Genomic DNA, 21982 nt, shown 5'->3' with positions numbered 1-21982 from the left:
CACCATATATATCATCTATTCCCAGCATCCTCTTCTGTCATACCAACCCTTCACATGTCCTACATACATCTTCTCTGAGGTCTTTTTTTCCTCCTGCCTGACAGCTTCTACTTCAACATCCTTCATCCAATATATTCATCTCAGCCTTGCTTCCCTAACTTTATTTTCTATTTAAGAAATCTCTATGTGTTTTCCGGGTTTCCCTTAGAGATCCATCGATATCAGTGAATTGAAAATGGCAGCAGTCTCACCATTTGTGGAAAAACTGAAGAGTGTAGCTGAAATCACATTTTTTAAAGATTCGTGCTGTGTGTTCATAATGCTGTTGTGAATGGATGACTCAGGAGACTTTATTCAAAGAAAGAATAAAGACGGGTGGGTTTTTTCCATGCAGGTTGTTATGTAATAGCTTTTGCGGTCTAACCCAGTTGAGATCAAATTGGGCTGTTTTGTGGTCCATGAGCTAAAACGAGACGCATGACGCCCCCGATCTATGGGAGCAAAACTGAAAAGTACTAAACATGTGAAATTTAAATTTGAATCCAGTTTGTCCATCTGAAGCGCCCTGAGGTTTAATGACTCAAACTTTACTGGCTGTCTTTCCACTTACACTAACTCCTGTAATTCAGTCAGCAGATGTCACCAAAAACATCTCATTTTGACTGGTCTTGCGTCATGGATGCTTTATGACTCCTATCTCGTCTGGTTGAGTAATTCTGTCTTTAAGGTGAAAAGGGGACCTCACACACACACACACACACACACACACACACACACACACACACACACACACACACACGGGTAGAAGCTATCTCGACATAAGCCCTATTCCCGTTTTCCCACGTTTCATTTTAGCTCAGACATGATTTTTCAGAAAACATTCATATCTTCCTAGATTGCCATAATCTGACATGTCTTTCAGCCACAATCTTACTCAACACCATCAAATAACTCGGAAGACATATGCTGTTAACTCAGTGTCTTATAATAGGAAAAAGAGAACCAGCGCAGTTGTACTTTTGAAATGGATGACTGGGCTTTTTATACTGACATATGGACACAAAGCTGTGATGACAGTTTGTCTCACAAGTGTCATTTCTCTTCAAACCCAAAGAGAGAAAAGGGAACTGGCGCTGATGGAGAGGACAGATAGCGAGGTGGCAGCTGGATGAAGCTAACACCCTCTGCTGATCTGAAGGCAGCAAGGCGTAGCCGAGTTCCTGCAGTAACATGTGGGGGCGAAGTGCATCCACATTTGCGCGCGCGCACACAGACACACACACAGCCCCTCCTGCACTCATATATTAAGTTAGCTAGTCAGAACTCATTTTGTGTGCTCACCAAAACTTCCCCAATACAAACAGGAAAGACAGATTTAGCTGTCAGAGGAGGCTCCTGAAGTTTGTCACAAAGAAATTCCCACAAATTTCACATACATTTGTTGCACCTTTGAGATCCCATATCAGGGAGCTTTACTGGCACACGTAATTGATTTCTCTCCTTGCTGTGGGTGAAGTGAAATATAAGTGGGAAGTGGGATTTTTTTTTTAATTTGCATATTCTCTCATTCTTTTCTGGCCCAAAAAATGTAAAATTAAACTATTGTTCACTTTGCTTGAAATCCCCTTCACCCTCTGTCCAACAAAACCACTTTCACATAGAAGCTACACGCACAGAAGACCACGTATGACACATTCGCCACATAGACGACATATATGTGAAGAGACATGTGACTCGTTTTTGTATTTTCTCAAGATGGAGTCAGATTAAATCCTGTGATGATCCCGTTACAAACACCACCATCTCCCCTCCATCCATGGATGGAGGGCCAAAACTGCCAAAATCAAAGATAATTAACAAAATAATTACAAACGGCGTGAAAACTTCAGTTAGAGGAGACGAGCAAAAGGGCGGCTTTGATGCATTTGTAGGTGTTTTTTTTTACGCGAACATCTACATTTGCTTAAAAGTCCTGATGTCATGTTTGCTTCTTTACGCTATGTTTTGATCGTGGCTGATTCTGCATCAATGCACCAGAATCTCTTTAATACATTTAGTGAAATGAGCAAAGGGTTTACTTCCCAAATGATCCTAAACAATACAAGGAGCTGGATTAGCTCAGACCGTCAGTTCTCTAGCTGTTCCTAACTGCAGACTCTGGTGTAGCTCTGGCATCCATCGTGAAAGAAAATATAGAAATAAATGAGGACATAAACAGGAAGGCGAAAGAAAATATACAGAAATACTTTTAGAAATTATATTAAAAAAAACATTCAGAAGCAAATTAAAATAGAAATATTGGGTTGTGTTGTGCAGTCCCCAAAATAAGAAAGGCCTACATTTATTTTCAACACATTCACCACATTAATTGAGCCATTTACTTACATATGTATTTATTTTAACTTTGGCAGCTTCAGCCAGCCATACATTTCATCATTTTCAGAATCTGTCAACACGTACTGCATGGAACAAAGTGATCAGTCTCTTTTTCCCTCCTGATTTAATGGAACCTAGAAGATTTCATCTGCTGCCATACGCATTTTGAGGCCTTTAGCTTGACTTTATACTGAATTTTTATCCACCTTGTTCGATCTCCTTTACCTCTGTCCTCCATACATGTAGTGCAGTTTTGTACTTTCAAGGGTTAAATGTAATGATGGAACCTCTGTCTCACTGTACGGCCTTTTCTGCACAGTGTGAAGGGAACCGGTGCTGTATAAATCAAACAGAAGTGAGAAATGTAATTGAACACTGTGTGTTTTGTGTGACTAAAAGTCTTGTGAAAAACTGTGAAGCAACTTGTGGGGAGCGCTAAATGAGTACAATATCTGGAGTGAGAAGCAGAGTGATGTGTCCTTTGAAGCCGTGAACTACACTCAGAAAACCACAGCTGAGAAAAAAAGAGACATGTGACCTTCGAGATAATAGGATTTTTTTTTTCTGCAGTCTTGAATTGCCAAGTGTTTGTCAGAGAAGCTAAAAGTCTTTCGGCGTGGTGCAGCTTGTGTGTGACGAAGGAAGAGCTGTCTTTTATTACTTACATCTTTACACTGATAAAAAACAAAAGCATTTACACAATAAATGTAATAAGTGCTCATATTTTTGGAACATTTGAATTAACATATGGAACTGAGGATTAGGATATACACAGCGGCTACAGCAGGGACCATTAAGTACAAATATATGCATGAAAAAGGAGGTAGAAGTGCTCCTGCATTAACATTTTACAGGCCATCTTTTCAGATGACTACAGTATGACTAAAAACACCCTGAAACCCGTTACACTCGTATAACGTCTCCCTCTCCAACACACACACCCACACACACACACACACACACACACACACACACACACACACACACACACACACACACACACACACACACACACACACACACACACACAGGCAGAAAGTGATAGCTACTTCATGAATTCATTTCTGACACTACTTATATGAGTTAATCTGCTGTTTTTCTCATGCAGTGCTGGTGTTGTGCCTGCAGTCTACTTCAACTCTAGGCGGTGCTCGCCACGGGCTATGTGGGAAGAAAACTCGTAACGGTCCCGACTGCGGTGGCCACACACGTTACACTCGAGCGGATCGCGGAAGCCGTGGCACCCCATGTGGATGGTGAACATGACATAGTCCAGGAAGATCACCCTGCAGTGGCCACAGGGGTACACGGCCCCGGGCACGGTCTCCCCGTCAGCTCGCATCACTCGCAAAGCCTCAAGAGGCGACAGGGGGATGGGCTGGGCGTGTGGGTGAGGCATGCCGTTCTGGGAATTCAGCCCCCCAAGCAGGTGGCCTAAGCTGTACATGACAGGCTGGGATATCTGGGTGTTGTCATTGTGGTAAGAGTCCATGCCAAGGGGAGGCTGGGAGGCGTGAGGGATTCCCAGGAGCGGCATGGCCATCTTGTGGCCATTGGTGAGGCCCATGGGAGTGATGTCGCCACGGGCTAACGAGATGGGGTAGGGCCTGTGGGAAGGCGGTTGGTCACCATTGGGGCCTGGGTGGATCGGTTGTTGCTGGTGATGGGCGTCTGGCCCCGGGGAGTCCGACGGAGGATCCTTGACATCAGTTCGGTGGACCAGATCCCTGTTAAAGCTCAGGTCCAGGCACACGCCGTTGTCGCCTAGACGACAAGAAAGAGCTCAGCACGAGGAGACTTTGCAAACCTCATCCAGCAGCACGGGCAGAGAAACAACACAGGAAGCAAGAAGCAGTTAAAACAGATGGAAAAGATTTAGACCCTTGCTGGGTTTCTCACTCCGCCGTGCAGTCCGAGGGCGGGAAAAAGCAAAAACCTGGAAAGCGCCAGGTCGACGGGACTAAAGCAGCTTTAAAGCCTGGCAGCATCCCGAGGCAGCAGTTAGGGACAGGGAGGAAGCATACGACGCAGATGAAGGCCTCTGTAGTGCAGCTGGTGTAATGACAGAGAGACACCTGCTCACGTTTCTCGCCTCGCGCCTTGTTTGCTCTCTGTGGTTACTTCTCTTTTTCCTCCTGTGGTTGTCATATTGAAAGATCTCACTTCATTTGTAAACCTGATGGAGATGTAGGAGGGTTTTTTTTTTTAATTGCCAAAACACTCATGCTTTTTGCGAGCAGCTCGAAGCTCGATTGCGAAACTACAACTCAGTGTTAGTCTTAACCAGAAAGGTGAGAGCAAGCTATTGAAAATCATTGTGCATGTGTGTGTATATATACGCCCATAAAGTTTGGGAAATCACTGTGGCAAGTCAGCCATTTACCGAAACTGATACTTCTGATAATTACCAGCTCAAATTATCTCAGATCGAATCAAAACACAAGCGGTTAGTAATGGAACTCAGAGGTTTCATGTGCATGACACTATTTTATTAACCGTGCAATAATTACCAATACCCACCGATGACACAATTCCTGCAGAGAATTTGGAGCAGTGGGGACCACTCTGTGGTGTGTGCAGGTATGAGGCAGGTGGTCTGCCCTGAAACCCCCTTTGGCGACAGATGAAGGCCAGCATAGACAGACAGACAAACAAGTAGCTCAGACAGACAACTTCAAATTCTGCATTGTGCAGCATAAAAGCGCAGCAAAAGGCAAAATGACAAACGATACGTATAAAAGCTGGAGCCACTAAATATTCCTTAAAGATATAAAAGCACATTTTTAAAGAGAAATCTGAGCGCTTTCATCGGCCTGAGGTGTTTATACCCTTACCTGTAAACTTCTGTGGCATTGAACTCTTCCGCTTGGCTACGTTGCTGGCGAGCCTGTCGAGCAGCAGCGCACGCTCAGTACCCATCTGAGTCCTGGATGTGTGACTGTCCTCTGCTTGGCAGCAGAAGAGCACAGAGAGAGAAAGAGAGAGAGATAAGGAAATGAAGACTCTCTTTTTGATCAGGCAGTGTCATGAGTGCACAGCTGTCCATCAGCCTTTGAAGTCACAGAGTTTTTTTAAAAAAAAGGAAGAAACTCAAAAAACACAGCAGCTGCGCAGAAGCGCAGTTACACCGGGAGGAACGAGATATTAATTTGAGAGCAGACGCTCCTTTGACCTCACTTCCTGGTTTCTTTTTTACTTCACCAGCACAGGAGAGGAGACCACAGGATGAGGATGTACTTCCTCACCACTACGGCACTATCAGGCATAAACTTACGACATTTGGTGACCACAGAAACAGAGCATTGTCTGTGTGTTGCAACCATGCTGTTGTCCTCTGAGTACATAAAGGCTTTTCTGTTTTTTTATTTGGAGGGAAGGGGGAGGTAAGGTGGTGTGCGTTTGTGTTCCTGCTTGTGTCGGGTGGCTGGGCTGAAGCATTTGCCCTACATTATTTAGCTTCCCCTTTGATGGTAGAGAGATGAGAAGCCACAGCAGCCATAACCCGTTTAGCTGTAAGTGCGGGGTAGTAGCCATAAGCTTGTTATTTTTAATGGGGCTATAAAAACAGGATCTGTTAAGTGTGCACCTGCACGAGCGTGTGCATTTCTGCACGAGCTGCAGAAATGCATGCGTTCTTCATAACTTTAACACCTATATGTGCATGTGTGAACCGAGTGTCCCTCGGAGACATGTTGGAGTCTTCTTACAAGCGTGGTGGTGAGACAGTGTGTGCGCACCGCTGCTCACCTCTCTCGGCGGGACCTTTGCTCTGAATGTACACATGGCACCTCTCTCGGTGCTCCTCCAGCGAGCTGCGCTGCTTGTAGCTGCGACTGCAATGGTTGCACTTGAAGGGCTTCTCTACTGCGAGGCAGAGGTTTCAGTTAAACACTCAAACACATCAACGGCATGAAGCAAGCATTACTTCGTTAAGTACGCGGTTTCGTACAAAACTGATGATGGTGTGCATATTGGAGGCCGTGCAGGAGAAACACGTGAACTGAAAGTGAATGAGTAAGTTTCCAGAGGTGAATGAGTAAGCTAATCATATGTGATGTGTGTAACCATATGAGAATGCATGGCAAGGTGTTACTGGAAAAGCCATGTAGCCTCAGCAGACCTCAGATTCAAAAGGAGTGAGAAACCAACCAGCATGGTACTGTACGCAGGTGCATACAGTATCAGAGCTTATCAGTGTGAGTGCGTGTGTGTGTGTGTGTGTGGCTGCCTGGTACCAGAGTGGGTGCGCAGGTGCCCGCTCAGAGCGTCACGTCGCCGGCAGGCGTAGCTGCACATCGGGCATTTGAAAGGCTTCTCCCCGGAGTGCAGTTTGATGTGGCGAAGCAGGTTTCCCTTCTGGGTGAAGGAGGCCCCACACTGAGTGCAGTGGAATGGCCTCTCGCCTGAAAAAACACAGCGTTTGAAACAATCCTGCACATTCTCACACGACACCGGCTTCTTTAATCACACAACTTATTCTGATTTCGACCACCTGCCGCGAGGCTCCTGTAAGCAAAATAAAAAACCCCACTGTGGTATTCTTATGTTCTTGTTGGGTGGAAATTTTGCAATAGCTCAGATATTTGTTGGCTTCCATTTTTTTTGACTTTAGTTGTTTTCTTGTTCCTACGATGAATTGCAAAAAAACACAGAATCATTCACCATCTTTAAAAGGGGAAGAAAGTAACGTCCAAACCTAGAAAAGACTGTTCTCACGGACAACTCAGACCGCACAATTGCCAAGCAGATTGTGCATGACTTCCCATGTCAGAAACAAAGCCTCACGGGTGCCAAACGAAGACTAGCACTGCTCGGCTCTACTCAGTGAAATGCAGCTCTAATGTTTGTATGTTTTACAACAAAAGTCGCGATTAAATGTCACAGAGACACACGAGCCTTTCAAGTAAGCGAGTACTGCATCAGACGGTGGATCATGGTTGTTACAGGGAGTATGGTCGCCTCAGCGTCTTCACTTCTTAACCATCAGATTTCCTCGCGTCTAGCGGATTTTCCTCAATTTCTCTCCTCAGCTCGCCCACTGAGATCTAACAACAACTTGAAATTACAGTTTGTTCCACGCCCCCGCCCAAGGACACGAGGTGATCGAGCTTTTCGAGGCCACAGCAGGCGACCTGTGGAACGCTCTGCTTCACCTCTGAGGTTTTCCGATTCTGTCATCTCTTTTAAAAGTCAGCTAAAGTCACTTGAGCATTTAAGTAACGTGCTTGCCCCAGCTAAGGACATTTGCGCCTTTGAATCCATGTACTGCTCTAGACTCTGTTTTATTGGGGCAGTTGTGTGTGTTCTTAATCTATCTTCTTTTATCTGTGGGTAAAAAGTGCCATATGAATAAGTATAGCTTGCTTTCATGTTTAAGTACCCTATCTACTCCATCATAACCGTAACCCCAACACTATTTTTTTTTGCTAGAATATTCTTCTGACTAAGATTTGAGAGTTTCAGAAGCCTAAAATCACATAATCTCACAGCACAGGATTATAATAATTGTCTGTGATGACTTAAAGCTAAACTCTGCTTTGTTAGTCAGACTGATGGAAGACGGGACAAAAATAATCTTCGTGACTCATTTTGAAGACATTTAAAATGTAGCAACATGAGAATTTCTGACCTTCTTTCACGTTTTTGATATTTTTTGTGCGCCGCCGATAACTCGATATATCAGTTCTATGGATAAGCTGACAGAGTAATCCCATGAGTGGGATGAGTATTATTTTCCATACTATAACTCGGCTCTGAGCACGCTGGTTAGGTCATCACTTCAGAAAATCTGTCATTCATTTCAGGATTTTAGGGCAGAACGATAACTGCAGCTGCAGTCTGATGTGCTGACCTATCTGCTGCTGCGATCAGATCACACAGTTAGTGCATGCGTGGAATATATGAACAACAATAGAGGCTATTTCACAATCTGTCAGTTAGCACACGATTGTGTGTTCCTAATCGCTTTGACAGAGTCAATAAAAGGAGACCTCAGGGCCATCAACAGCGCGGCGATTGCACAACTGCGATCTTTGAGGTCAGCGTCCCTCTGCTTACCCGTGTGGCTGCGCTTGTGCACCAGCAGTACGTTAATGCTGATGCAGGACAAGCCGCAGATGTCACAGCTGAGCTTGCCTGTCGGTTGGATGCGAGGCGGCCCGGCTCCAGGTGCGTAAGCGCCTTCCGCGTTGGCGGCAGACGCCGCTGCGCTGGCGTCGGGGAGGGCCGCGCTGTCGTAACGCGAGTAGTCCACCAGCGACAGGTCCTGCGGCTCACTCAGGCCATCTCCCTCTTCATCCCCTTCCATGTCCCTCTCCTCATCATTCTCTTCCTCTGTCCTCTCCCCATCAAAACCTTCCTCCATCCCGTCCTCACTGCCTCCCTCTGCTTCCTCTTTAGGCACAATCTCTTGGTCTTTTTCAGCCTTGAGAAGCTGCTCGTTATCTTCCATCTCCTCAGCCTCGGACTTTATCACACCTGAGCAAAGTGGAAGGAGGGGACAACCAAAATATGCATTTGGAGAGACATTTCACAGGAATGTGTAGAGCATTTTCCAACAAAGGAGCTAGATAAGCTGTGAGCAGAATGTGGAACACAGTCACGTCTTTACTTCCACATTTGTATTTAAGGTCGATAGCAAGATATTAGTACTAGCACATCTCCAAAGTGTGGGTAGCCTAATTTGGGCCGATGCATAGTGTCACAGAGAGATTCAGAAGATGTGTGCTTGAGATAAGGCAAAGGCATTTCCTCTACACAGCGGCTAGAACCAGGGCAGGAGAGAGAGAGAGTGAGTGAGCCGGCGCCTCAGACAGACAACACTAATTCCTCATCTGCCTTTGAAGAGTCATTTCAGACTGACTGTTCATCACGTTGGTCACAAAGGCTTAAAAGCATCCAAATTTAAGGGTTAAAAGGTGTTAAAGTGCACCTAAAGTCCTCTCGGTGTCCCCTCAGCCAGCCGAGCACCAATTACATCACCTATACAAGCAAGATTTTCCCGCTTTTGGTTTTTTTTCTTCTGGTTTCTCAACCACACGCTCAGCTCAAACTACTTCTCCATGCAGGATTTAGCAATTTCATTTATTAACACCACATCTGCCTACACGCAGAGTCCTAAGGCCCAATGTACAGGACCTCTCACCTAGCCTCTTGCAAGCGTTAACCAGCCCCCCAGCTTATTCAGTTCCATCCAAAAACCACACTGTGGTCTTGGCGGTGACTGATGATGAGCTGAAGAGCAGCGCCTTGTATTGTGGAAAGCGCTCAGAGGTGCTATGGAAACTTTGCACACACAGAGCTCCGAGAGGCCCGATATAGAGTCCAGTGTCTCAAAGCAGTGAACCGCAGGCTGCGCATTAGACGCAGAGCAGGGCTTTAGGAAGTGCACCCAGTGGGGTAGATAGATGGGTGGCAGTCAGAAATAAAGAGGAGAGCTGTCTGTAACACCATGTTCTTTTTTTTTTTTAAGTGAGAAATTAGAGAGTTAGGGCTGAATGACAAAGTCAAAACAATTCAACATTAAAAATATCGTGTGAAACAGAGTTGTCACAGTTTCTGCCCGCTTGATGACAAGAAGAGAGCTTTTAAAATGCAGCTTTTATCACAGAAGCACGAATGTGCAGTGAGAACTAAAACCAGACCATGTCTACCACACGCTGGAGACAGCCTCTCATACCTACATACAGTGTGTGTTCAGTCAGTTTTAATCAAAGGGTCTCTACATGAAAGATTAAAACTAAATTTAATTCTGTATTATCTGTCATCGGGCTCCTAGTAGAAATTTACAAGAAGAACAAGGTTTGAGTAATGATGCAGAAACAGAAGGAGCTTTTCTGGTCACTCTGCTGTGACCAGAAAAAAGAAAGAGAGAAGAGACTGCAGAGTGTGGACACGACACTGGCTGAGAAAATGGAGACAGAGTCCCTGCTGGTTCTCATCAGTGTTCCTGTGACCAATGTTCACCATGTACAAGGAGTTAAAAAGGTCTGATTTTAGACGTCTCAGACTGAGTTTAATGACACCAAATGCTGGAGATGAGGACAGATTTAGGCTTCTGTGAAATGACTTCATCTACTTCCAGACTCAGAGTGCAAACCTTTGGTTTTTGGTGCAGCCCTCAAGTTTTCCTGTAACACTGTGATGCAGCAGGAACAGGACTCGGACCCAGGGACGTTTCTGTGCAGTTTCATCATATATGTTGTAGACATTATCGCAGACTAATAAGTCCTACCATGTCTAACACACTGAGGTGTTGGTCTATATAACCGACTTTGCAGTGAATGTTGTTTTGATGTTACAGCTAAATAGACAAAGCAAAGGCTCGATGCCTCTCTTTCACAGGCGTTCTGCTGAATCTGTTTTTACTTCTTGCATCACTGCTTTGTTTGGGGTCTAAACCTGCCCAATAAAAACAGACCCAGTAGTCTCGTAAGAACAGGTCTGATGAGCCAGGCCAAGCTTTGGGTCAGCTATAACAGGAAGGGTCTCTGGAGGGCTCCTGTCATACTGGGCTGTCTGAACCATCCACACCACAGGCAGATTGAGCTTTTGCTCGAAGGTTTCATCATCTCTTTCTCTCCTTTTCTGCATTCTGACTGCATTTTAGGAAGAATCCAGGATGGATGTTTCCATTTCATCCAATTACTTCTCTGGTTGGTGTCATATTAACTGCTGCCCAATAGGAACAGAAAGACTTCGGACACTCATCAACACTCATTTATTGACCGGAGCTCTGGGAGAACACGCAAACTCCACATAGCTACAGCCTCACAAGTCTGAACCCACTGTTCTTGTGAGGTGATGGTGCTAACCACTGAGGCATCATGCACCCATATACCATTGGTGTCAAGAAATGTCACCTCACTAACTGGTGAAAAACAACGTTTCCGAACATAAACCACCATCCACTGATCAGATACAGTATGAATGCATATTTGCAGGCCCCGCTCTCTTACTTTCTATATTGGCACGCGGTCAATGAAACTTTAATCAGCTAGATGACCTATCAAATCAATCAAGCACCTCTTCGTCACGTGCAACCTTGATGTAGTTCATGTCAAACCCTGGAAAATGAGAGACATGCAAATACCAGACACAGCTTGTTGCCGAGCTCTTCTCACAATGATTTGGTCCACAGAAAGCCCTCAGCTAGTACACAACAATATTTATTTGGCTTTATAGTATTCAGATAAGCATTTATGCATAAATTTGACAGCTACCGGCACGAACACTAGCTAATTAAACCCAGAAACCTCTGATGTAAAAGCAAAATAACAAATCTGCTTTTTTTGTGCAAGTTTTTGCAGAGACGAGCGTCACAACTGAAAGGTCGCGTGGGAAGTTTCATTTAAAACACAGTTAAAGATCTTTGCTGTTTCACCTGTTACACACATTCCAGTCACCTGCCACGAAACTGGCTGCGCATAAAAATGAAACTCGTCTTCACGTTTCCATCATTTTACGAGCGGGTTTGATAAAACATTTTGCGCTTGCAGCTGCGCTCCTCTTGTGAGCTCAGCGAAGCAGCAGTTCCCTGTCTTTCACTCCAAATGCCTGCTGGTTTGCTGATTCAAACGACAAAATTAAGCTGCAAATTATGCCGTTTGTTGCTTTCGGCGATAGCTAGCCTGTTAGCTCGCAGGTGCAGTGGAGGTGCATGGCCACAGCTACAAATAGGTGGATAAAAAATGATCAGGAACATAAAATAAGATACGGCCTGATTAAGATTTGCAAAGGGCCGGATTTGGCTCGATTTGGCCAAATGCTCTGGTTACAGGTGACCTTTCACATTTTAATCCCCCTCCTCGCCTTTTTCTGCCACTCTAAATGGTTTCCTGTATTTCCTGTCCTCAACCAGTATAATCTATTTCATTGTATGAAAGTATTGTAGCACCATTCCTCAATTTTTTTCCTGAAACAGGCAAAAAAACCCAACAAAAGACGTGTAAAGAACAGCTGTAGCACCAATGCCACACACACACACATATATACATATATATATATTTGTGTGTGTTTGAGAGTGTGAGTGTGTGTGTGGGTACACATACGTGGATCTGCGACACCTTCAGCGGACTGAATTCCATTTTCACTAAATGAGCTGTCCTCCTTCTCTTCTTCCTCCTCCTGCGACTTCACATCTGCAACATCTGAGAAAGTAACATGTTGAGTGGATGTGTTAAAACTGAGCGACGCTTTTCTTCTTAATTAAAAAAGTGTTTTCCGTAGCAACAAATGAACATTAAAACTCCAGATTAACAGTAAATATGCAGGAAGTCTTGCTCATGACCCCGACACTATGACCTGCTTTCAGCTGCAGCGTGCACAAATCCCTCCACGTACGTGGTGGAGTTTTTAGGCACGACTTCAGCCAGGATGGTGGCCGCTGTGGAGGAATGCGTGCATCCTCATCATCAAGTTTCACATTAAAGACAAGGAATGCCTATACTCACCCATCCCGTCTGCCTCTGAGGATGTGAATTCAGGATGCTTTTCTGTGCTCATGATGAAGGAAAACGTTCTGTGAGGGGGGGGATTTACAGTATTCGGTTAATGAGAGTCTAACCAGATTCTCCCCTTTGGCGCTTTAAAACCAGGTCTGCCAATAAAGATAGAGAAAAGGCGGGTTTGTTTCTTACATTCATTGTGTCACATTTTATCTGACCGTTTGTGAGACAATTTTAACTTTTTCAGATGCTCTCGATGCTAATAAAAGAGCCCCCCCAACCTCCCCTTTACTATTTCTACAAGGCCTGTGAAGAAATAGAAGCAAGACTTGCATCTCTTTGTTCCTGTTGGTTGGACAGTGTAAAAAAAAGAAGAGTGGGTAAAAAAGCCCACGGTTGATTGCTCGACCCTGTCTCTACATTTAGCCTTATGAGAAAGAGATGATGTTCACTGCTCATGTATTTCCTGCTGGGTTTGTACACAGGAGCAGGCGTAAAAGAGCACACACAGACACTCCAGCACAGTTTCAAAATTATTTAAGAAAAATCCAGACGTGCACTTTTTAAAGAAGCCCCCTGTCAGTTTCCACCGAGTTAACAAAGTATTTCATTATATTTTATATTGTTTCAACTATTTATTCGCATCAGCTCTAATAAATAATAAAACACCACACCGTTGATAGGGTTTTCATGATTAACTGAAGCTCTTGCGTTAAAATACATCAATAGGAAACTTTCTCACATGGTCAAAATGAAATTGAGAAGCACATGTCTACATTGCTGCTGTTAATTCCAGGAGACGTCTTTGGTTTTGTTTTTTGCTGGAAGTTAACAGTAAGTCTGAGGAGTAATGATGAGAATAAGATCTTACCTGCTTCTTGCTCAGCACCACAGAGGAGAAGTGCACTCACAGGAGGAGATTCCACACTCCGCCGCTGGACTTTCTCTGAATATGGAATATAAGCAACGTCACAGCCGTGAATTCCTTAAAGGAACAGGAACGCATTTTCAGCAAGGTGGAGCAACAAAGACCAGAGCGTGTGAATCCAGCAGAGCAGCACCGACGGCGAGACTCAGAACAAGTCTGATGATGTTTAAATCTTCAAACATTCCTTCTCTGAACCTAAACACGCACAGCCAACAACATTTATGAGCGAAACAAAGAACCGATTCGGGGTTTGATGTTACTTCAGGGCGTCCACATGGCTCCAGACTTGGCTTTTAAGGAGATCTAACTCCATCTTGTGGCCAGATGTGAAAGCTACTTCAAAGTCCAACTCGTCTGAAGCTGAAACTTCATTTACTTTTCTTTCTTTTAAGAATTCCCCTCATTTCAGGTGAATAAACAGCTGATATCTGCCCTTTATGGTCCGTACCTGCAGAAGTCAGACACTGGCTGTGGAAAATCTTACATCATGGCTCTGCATCTGTATGCTGCAGCTGCTGAGTGTCCCTCTCTTTATTCCCATCTCTGACGCAGAGTTGGAAGAGAATTAGGAAAAAAGCTTTTAAATACTTGTATCCCAATATTGTCTACAGATGAGCTTTAACAGTCGGGCTTGTTATTATAGGAGAGTTTAAGCAGTCTTAAAAGTGCATATGCAGTATCACTGAAATCAGTACCTATTTTATGATACAGCATATGATCTGAGCACAGCATTCACTTGTTTACAGTGAGTGAAGTTATATTTGTGTGATTTTTATGCCTATAGTTGCTAAATCATCTACCATCCCCCTCACGGGAAAAACAAGCGACTCTAACGCGTGTAAATAAAGGCAAATAAAAGCTCATGCTCTCTCCTGCTGATAAAAACAAGTTAAAAAATCCCTGAACACATGCGCAGCAGATCTCCAGGTGCATGTTTAGTTTGAATGCACTTGTTGCTTGAATGAGCAGCAGTTCTCTAAAACCGCCGTTCGAGTCATACTTAGGTTTTTCTTTAAAGGGGACGAGTGACGCAAACGGAGACAAAAACATGGGGGACAAAAGCGCGTGCGTGTGTGTTTATGTGTAAGAGAGGCGGGGGGGGATACTGACGTATTTTCAGTGTTACGTCAACATTTTCACCGGATCCAGCTTTGACCACAACCTGTGGAGTTACCACAGGTAACAAAGGTCTTGTGGTACAGGAGCATGAAGTGACCCTCAGATATTTGTATCAGATTTAGTTTTTGGTTTCACCTTTAAAATTTACAAAATTTCAAGTGTGAGGTGAAATTTTAAGGGGGGAACAAATAATTCAGCTGAAACACTTTAAAAACTGCCAAAAACTATTTAATATAATCAAAACTTTTAAGTCTTGTGACATTTGAATGTTTTATGTTCAACCCTAAGGCGGGTCTGTTACAAAAGATTATCCACTATCTAACTCCACAGACGCCTAATTAGTAACACGCAGTAATGAAGGAGGTTGGAGCGACCATATGAGCAAAGCTGGTTTTCAGTGACGGGAGGACGTACCAGCATGTAGTGCCTTTAAAGATCCGAACGTAGTCTGAAAACTGAGGCAGAAAGAGGGTCACTGATGAAAATGTTTGTCTTTCACTGCTTCTAAAATTGCTGATGTATGCTCCTCACTTTATTTATATACTTCTTATTTATTTATTTATTTTTTTTTCATCATTGTTTTTATTGCAGATTTTCCTTTAACACGACAGTGTCTCGACAGTAGACACAGAACAACAAAACAGTACAAACACAAAACGTACACAACAGCTCTTAAATAAGGCATAATACAAGATACAAAATATAACATACAAGAGGTGGTGAGTCAGTCTTACAGCGCCCGGGTGGTGATCACGTGTGTAGTAGTCCTTTGAATAAGATAGCGGAAAGGTCCGGTCCAATATAGTCCAAAAAGGGGTGCCACATCCCATAGAACTGACCCACACTGTGGTGTATAACGTGTGTGAGGTATTCCAGAGGAATCAGTTCAAAAACTATTTTGCGCCAGCCACAGACAGTGGGAGTCCTATCGTTGATCCATTGTAAGAGGATATTTTTCCTGGCTGCAAATGTTAGAGTGTTATACAATCTTTTGTTGGCCGCCGCTTTTAGGCGGTCACTTGGAAGACCTAGAATCAGGGACAAAGGGTCCATCTCTATATCAACGTGGAAGATTTTCCCCAGTTCACCTGTAATGTCAGCCCAGTATTCTTGAAGCTTATAACAGGACCAAAAACAGTGAGTTAAAGTCCCTACATCAGTTTTGCACTTAAGACACACAGGGGAAAGAGAGCGGCTGAAGAGGTGTCTGCGGTGAGGGGATACGTGTAATCTGTGTAAAATCTTAAATTGGATTGCTCTTGTCCGAGTACAAATTGAAATCCTTTTTGCGAGAGACCAAACGGTATCCCACTTATCTTCATCTATGGTTACCGACAGTTCCCTCTCCCACACACCTCTAATCCCCTGCGCATCAGTGGTAGTCAAAGCATTAAGCACATGGTAAAATGAACTCAGAGACACCGTCAGCTGTTGCCCAAACAAAACCCTCTCAACATCAGATACTTCAGGGTGCTCAGCAAGGGTTGTATTGTGAGTGATATAGTGTCGTATTTGCAAAAAACGAAAGAAATCCTGTCTAGGCAAGCCGTAACTGTTGGTAAGCTGTTCAAACGACATGAGTTCACCACCCGAGAAAAGGTCACCAAGAGACTTAATATTCTTATCAGACCATCGTTGAAAGCCGGGGTCCAAAGAACCCGGAGGGAAAGCAGGGTTATTCATTATAGGGGTAAAGGTTGATGTTATTCTCGATCTTCCCTCAAGACGGCGGACAATTCGCCACGCTTTTAGGGTGTTGATTGTTACAGGATTTGTACAAAGGGCCTTAATTCCGTTAAAATCATTACAAAATAATAGATCGCTCAGTTTGCATTGTGACAGAGCTGTCTCAATATCCGACCAGATTGAGGTTTTACCCCTAACCCAGTCGCTCACAAATCTTAAATGGGCAGAAAGCTGATACAATCTAATATTAGGTAGATCCAAGCCGCCCCTGGAGCTTGGCAGATGCAACACTGCCATCTTGAGTCTGGGTCTGCGCTTGTTCCAGATGAAAGAGGTGAGCCAACCATTTATGTCCTTCAGTACTCTCTTAGAGAACAAGACGGGGATCATTTGGATAGGATACAATAGCCTGGGCAGCACATTCATTTTGATCAGGGCAATGCGTCCTAGCCAGGAGACAGGAAGTGACGCCCACCGCTCTAGGTCCTGTTTGAGTTTGCCAAATAAGGGTGTGAAGTTGGCTTTGTACAATTGGTCGAGAGACGGGGTAATAAAGATCCCCAAATACACAAATCCATTAGGAGACCATTTAAAAGGAAAGGAAGGAACAGTAGCCGGCATTGTGAAAAGAGTACCGAGAGGCATGGCCTCTGACTTAGCCAAATTGATTCTATAGCCAGAGAAATGGCTAAACCTGTCAATCACCTCAATGAGACTGGGTACGGATGTTACAGGGTTAGTCAAAAGAATCAAGATGTCGTCCGCGTATAAGGTTATTTTATGACACAGCTGTCCAATCTCTAAACTACGTATTGTGGGCGTCGCCCTTATGGCCTCAGCAAGAGGCTCTATGGCCAGAGCGAATAGAAGGGGCGATAAGGGGCAGCCCTGCATAACTCCCCTATGAGTGTTGAAGTAATCAGACCTAAGTCCATTAGTCAGGACTGCTGCCTGTGGATTATTGTAGATAACTTTGACCCATTTTATAAAATTCTCCCCTAAGCCGAATTTGCCCAGAGTATACAACAAATAAGACCACTCAATTCTGTCAAATGCTTTCTCCGCATCGAGAGAAAGCACCAGGCCGTCAATAGATTTTTGCTTGAAAGCTACAATAGCGTTCAGTAAGCGTCTAACATTGGTGGCTGAGTTTCGACCCTTTATAAAGCCTGTCTGGTCCTCCCTTATCAGCACAGGTAAAAAAATTTCTAAGCGGGTGGCCAGAATTTTAGAAAGCAGTTTCCTATCTACATTCAAGAGGGCTATAGGTCTATAGGATCCGCACAAATCAGGACACTTCCCTTTCTTTAGAATTAGGGAAATGTTGGCTTCCTTCAGTGTCTGCGGGAATTCACCCGTAATGAAGGAGTGGTTGAACATATCAAGAAGCGGTTCCACAATAATATCCCGAAACTGTTTATAAAATTCACAACAGAAGCCATCAGGCCCTGGCGACTTTCCACTTCGCAGTGATTTAATAGCCTTAATCACTTCGGTCTTAGTTATAGGGCTGTTAAGGGCAGTCTTCTGTTCCTCTGACAAATTTGGTAAGTCGAATTGGGTGAAGAAATTATGCATCAGCTGCACCCCCTCCGGGACTTGTTGAGAAGAGTACAAGGCTTCGTAGAACTTCTTAACACAGTCATTTATCAGTTTGTTTTCATATATCTTGTGGCCACCTTCATCAGATATCGCTGCAATGGTATTAGATTCTGCGCGCTTCTTAACATAGTACGCCAGACATTTACCGGCCTTATCTCCATGCTCGTAGAACCTCTGTCTGGTGTATTTAAGTTTCTTCTCTGCATCTCTGGTAAGAAGGCAATTCAGCGCTGACCTGAGTGCGGTTATTTCTTGCCATAATGGTGGTGATGGGGAGGCAATATATGTTTTCTCCTTATCCATCAATTCGCTCTCTAAAGATTTTTGTTCCTCCATCCGTTGTCGCTTCTTTGTCGCAGAATACGAAATAATTAGGCCCCTCGCATAAGCTTTGCATGTTTCCCACAAAACAGAGGCAGTAGTAGCTGAGGGGGTGTTGATATCCAAAAACGCTTTAAATTCTGCAGAGAAGTGAGAGGTAAATTCCTCATCCTTAAGAATAATGGTATTAAGCCTCCAGTGGCGGGACCTATGAAGCGCAGCTTTAAGATCGAGATCCATGATTACCCTAGCGTGATCTGAGATGATTATACTTGTTATGTCGCACGATACTACTGAACCTAAGTCAGTTTTCGGGAGAAAAAAGTAATCAATTCTAGTTTGGGACCTATGCGGAGCCGAAAAAAATGTGTATTGCTTATCGGAGGGGTGAGTATATCTCCAAGCATCCACAAGTCCAAACTCGTCGCATAGAGCATGAAGCGCTTTGGCCTGAGGAGAAGGAGTTGCAATGCTGTGTGGAAATCTGTCCATAAGCGGATTTAACATTAAGTTGAAATCACCACCAATAATAACGGTAGAGTTAGGAAGAAATGGGGCTAATTCCAGAAACATTTTGGTAAGAAAGGTAGTTGGGTGGGCAGGTGGAAAATAAACATTCAGTAATAAGATATTTTGGCCTTGCAAAATCCCTTTGACTATCACGTAGCGGCCCTTCAGATCCTTAACGCAATCAGTTACTACAAAAGGTACATTTTTCCTAATCAACACTGCCACTCCTCTACTTCTTGTAGTGAAGGATGAAAAAAAACACTTGTCCATATAATCCTTGTTGCAACTTCAAGTGTTCATTATTATCAAGATGTGTCTCTTGTAACATAGCAACATCTACACCGTCCTTTCTTAGACAAGTAAATATCTTCCTCCTCTTAATAGGGCTGTGAACCCCTCGTACATTCCAGGTGCATATTCGCAGCCTACTCATTATTAGACTTATTCATGTATCACACAAAGCATATTGAGCCAAAGGGTTCACCACACCCTGGTTGAAAAAATAAATAAATAAAATAAAAATAAAAAAGGCATGAAAGAGCTGTGTGACGGAACATTCAAAGAACAGTGATTTGGCAACAGCCCTACTAAACATGTAGGGAAAACCAATCTCCTCCTGCCCGTCGGGAAAGCCGAAGGGCATTGCACGCGCGTAACTCACGCCTACCCATAGACGAAAACACAGTCCGTCCGGTGCCCGATGGGGTGGAAGATTTCACCTGGTCGCTTATAAGCAGCGAGGACGAAAAAAGAGAGTCACATATGCCTAGATTCGGCAAGTACTCACACCGGTTAATTAAGGCATGGTGTGAAGAAAAGGAGTACTCCGGTGGTTACGGGGATTCAGGGCAGTGAGTCCGCGTAGGACGCAGCTGCCTCCGGTGTGTTAAATCTCTTCTCCTTGCCGTTGGCAAACAGCCTCAGTGTGGCGGGGTAGAGAAGCGCATAATCCACATTCTTCTTCCTCAGGCAGCTTTTCACCTCGTCGAAAGCCTTGCGTTTCTTGGCTACCGCCGCTGAATAATCATTAAAGAAGGAGACTTTGATCCGACTTGTTGGTTGGTTCGGCTGCGTAGCCAGGCGCCGAGCTGCGGCCATCACACGTTGTTTATCAGCAAAGTTGTGAAGCTTCATAATGATGGGTCTGGCGCGCTGGCTGGGGCCCGGCCTCGGTGCTAGAGAGCGGTGAGCGCGGTCTAGTTTGATCTTCCCATTTTTAGTTGTGAGCTCGAGATAGGAGGGGAGCCATGACTCCATGAAGGCGACAACATCATTTCCCTCCGTGCCCTCGGGAAGCCCGACCAGGCGAAGGTTACATCTGCGGCTGCGGTTCTCTAAATCGTCCATGTGGTCTGCCATGTCAGTTACTTGTTTTTCGAGTCGAGCCACTTTCGCCTGCAATACACCTGCCGTGTCTTCCACGCCTGAAATCCGTATCTCGGCGTCTCCCACCCGTGTCGCCAGAGCCTGGATCCGAGACGTCTGTTCACGGATTGCGGCCAGCACAGTATCAACTTTAACATCCAATAAAGTTGTAATGCTGTCAGTTATCTTACTCAGAGCCGCAAGGATATTCGGGTCGATATCACTCCCAGTTTCCTCAGCGTCAGCGGAGATTTCTGTGTCGCTAGCGTTAGCTTCTTCAGGCTCAGCCGCCATAGGACCCACAATGTCGCTAGCTTGCACAACCGGAGCTGTCTTTTTCTTAGACCTGACGTTAGGCATTTTAGAAAAATAGTCGTCCAGACTCATTATAGAGTTACTCCCACGCACATTTGTAACGTTTCACCAGGTGAACACGTATTTTAGACGGATAATCGGGGGACCTCACCGGAGCACAGCGAGACGGGTGTTCGCGCTACGACGCCATCTTGCCGTAATCCCACTTCTTATTTATTTAAATATGATGCTTTTAATGCGTCAGATGTGCCACAATTGTACGTTTTACTATTATCTGTGCATAACGAAGGGTCTCCACACAGTTTTTCCACAGTGTGCTTCAAAATCACAGGACCTATCACAGCCTCAGTGTTCTGGAGAGAGAAAAACATCTTTCTCATTTTAGTGAGGAACAACTGTTTCTGATTTCTCTTAGATCACATATCCTAAAAGCACAGGGTCGGGCTAAGGACTTCTACACTCACAGGTTTAAATATTTGATTGCAAAGAGCTCTGCTGGCAAAGACAGTATGCTTCAAATCAACATTTAAACAGCTTTTAGCTTCCTGTGGTCGTCCCTCCTCTTTGTAAAACTTGTGGACATGACTCAAACCTAAAGCAGTTTAATGTAGGTGAGAGAAAACGCACAGTTCTCCTTCCAGTTCTGCTCGTTTTCAGCTCCTTTCTCTCATTCTCCTTTAATAAGACAGCTTATTGGTTTCATCCTGCACCTTTGTGCAGTAAATATTCACTTCACTGAATCAACTTTGACTGTTTAAGCTTCATATTAGCACCAGACAAACAGAAATACCATATATCCTTATTTCTTTCACTGAAAGCACATAATAAAGGAAAGGTCAGTTTTCTCCTTTTATTTCTCCTTATGTGGCTTTAAAGTTGTGAAGATCTGCCAGGTTGTTCCATTTCGTAATTAAATCTATACCTTTCAGCTTTTATAGCCAATACTTTTGGAATTTGAGTATTGCACATGGTCTCTTTTTGATATTGAAAATATTCCAGGTGGCAAAGATTCTGCTTTTTTTGGGGGAAATCTTATGACATCTATTAGAAGCTGTTTATGTGCTTTTCATTTGTGAACTTCAACAGATCACAGCTTATTGTTAGAATGAACAGCAAGATAAAAAAAATGTGATTTCCGCGAGGATATAAACTTTAACTTTTTTGTTGGGGGGAGGCGGCTTTGTTGTTCTTCTGCTTTTGTCTGCACCGTTTCTTTCAGGTTGTTTTGTTTCACACTGTTGAAAGATTCCCATCCATCGTTTCCCGTCTACGTCTGCCCTCCTTTTCCTGTCATCTCTGGCAAAATAATATTTGT

At 44.2% G+C, this 21982-nt stretch overlaps 1 protein-coding gene across 1 annotated transcript; it reads right to left on the bottom strand.

The window, feature by feature from the left end:
• Positions 1 to 826: 826 nt before the first annotated feature.
• On the bottom strand, positions 827 to 14474 carry LOC308395416 (zinc finger protein Aiolos-like). Its single transcript, XM_080880267.1, has 8 exons — positions 13693 to 14474; positions 12828 to 12895; positions 12426 to 12524; positions 8434 to 8853; positions 6612 to 6779; positions 6124 to 6240; positions 5211 to 5321; positions 827 to 4140 (listed from the first exon to the last, which is right to left on the bottom strand). Exons 2-8 carry the CDS (start codon positions 12877 to 12879, stop codon positions 3506 to 3508), a joined length of 1602 nt encoding a protein of 533 aa, XP_080736393.1. The 5' UTR covers positions 12880 to 12895; positions 13693 to 14474; the 3' UTR covers positions 827 to 3505.
• Between the last annotated feature and the right edge of the window lie 7508 nt (positions 14475 to 21982).

This window comes from Rhamphochromis sp. 'chilingali', assembly GCF_963969265.1.
Source record: "Rhamphochromis sp. 'chilingali' genome assembly, chromosome: 4".
NCBI classification, from domain to species: domain Eukaryota; kingdom Metazoa; phylum Chordata; class Actinopteri; order Cichliformes; family Cichlidae; genus Rhamphochromis; species Rhamphochromis sp. 'chilingali'.
Note: the sequence above shows the minus strand (reverse complement) of the source record. Positions and strands in the feature narration are given on the sequence as shown.

Bases quoted from the DNA above. Each gene is read 5' to 3' on its own strand.
- LOC308395416 (XM_080880267.1), bottom strand. From the start codon at position 12,879: ATGAGCACAGAAAAGCATCCTGAATTCACATCCTCAGAGGCAGACGGG. The intron at 6,780-8,433 runs GTAAGCAGAGGG...GTGTTTTTTCAG, and splicing joins GCACAAGCGCAGCCACACGG to GCGAGAGGCCATTCCACTGC. The intron at 5,322-6,123 runs GTGAGCAGCGGT...GCTGCCAAGCAG, and splicing joins CAAAGGTCCCGCCGAGAGAG to AGGACAGTCACACATCCAGG.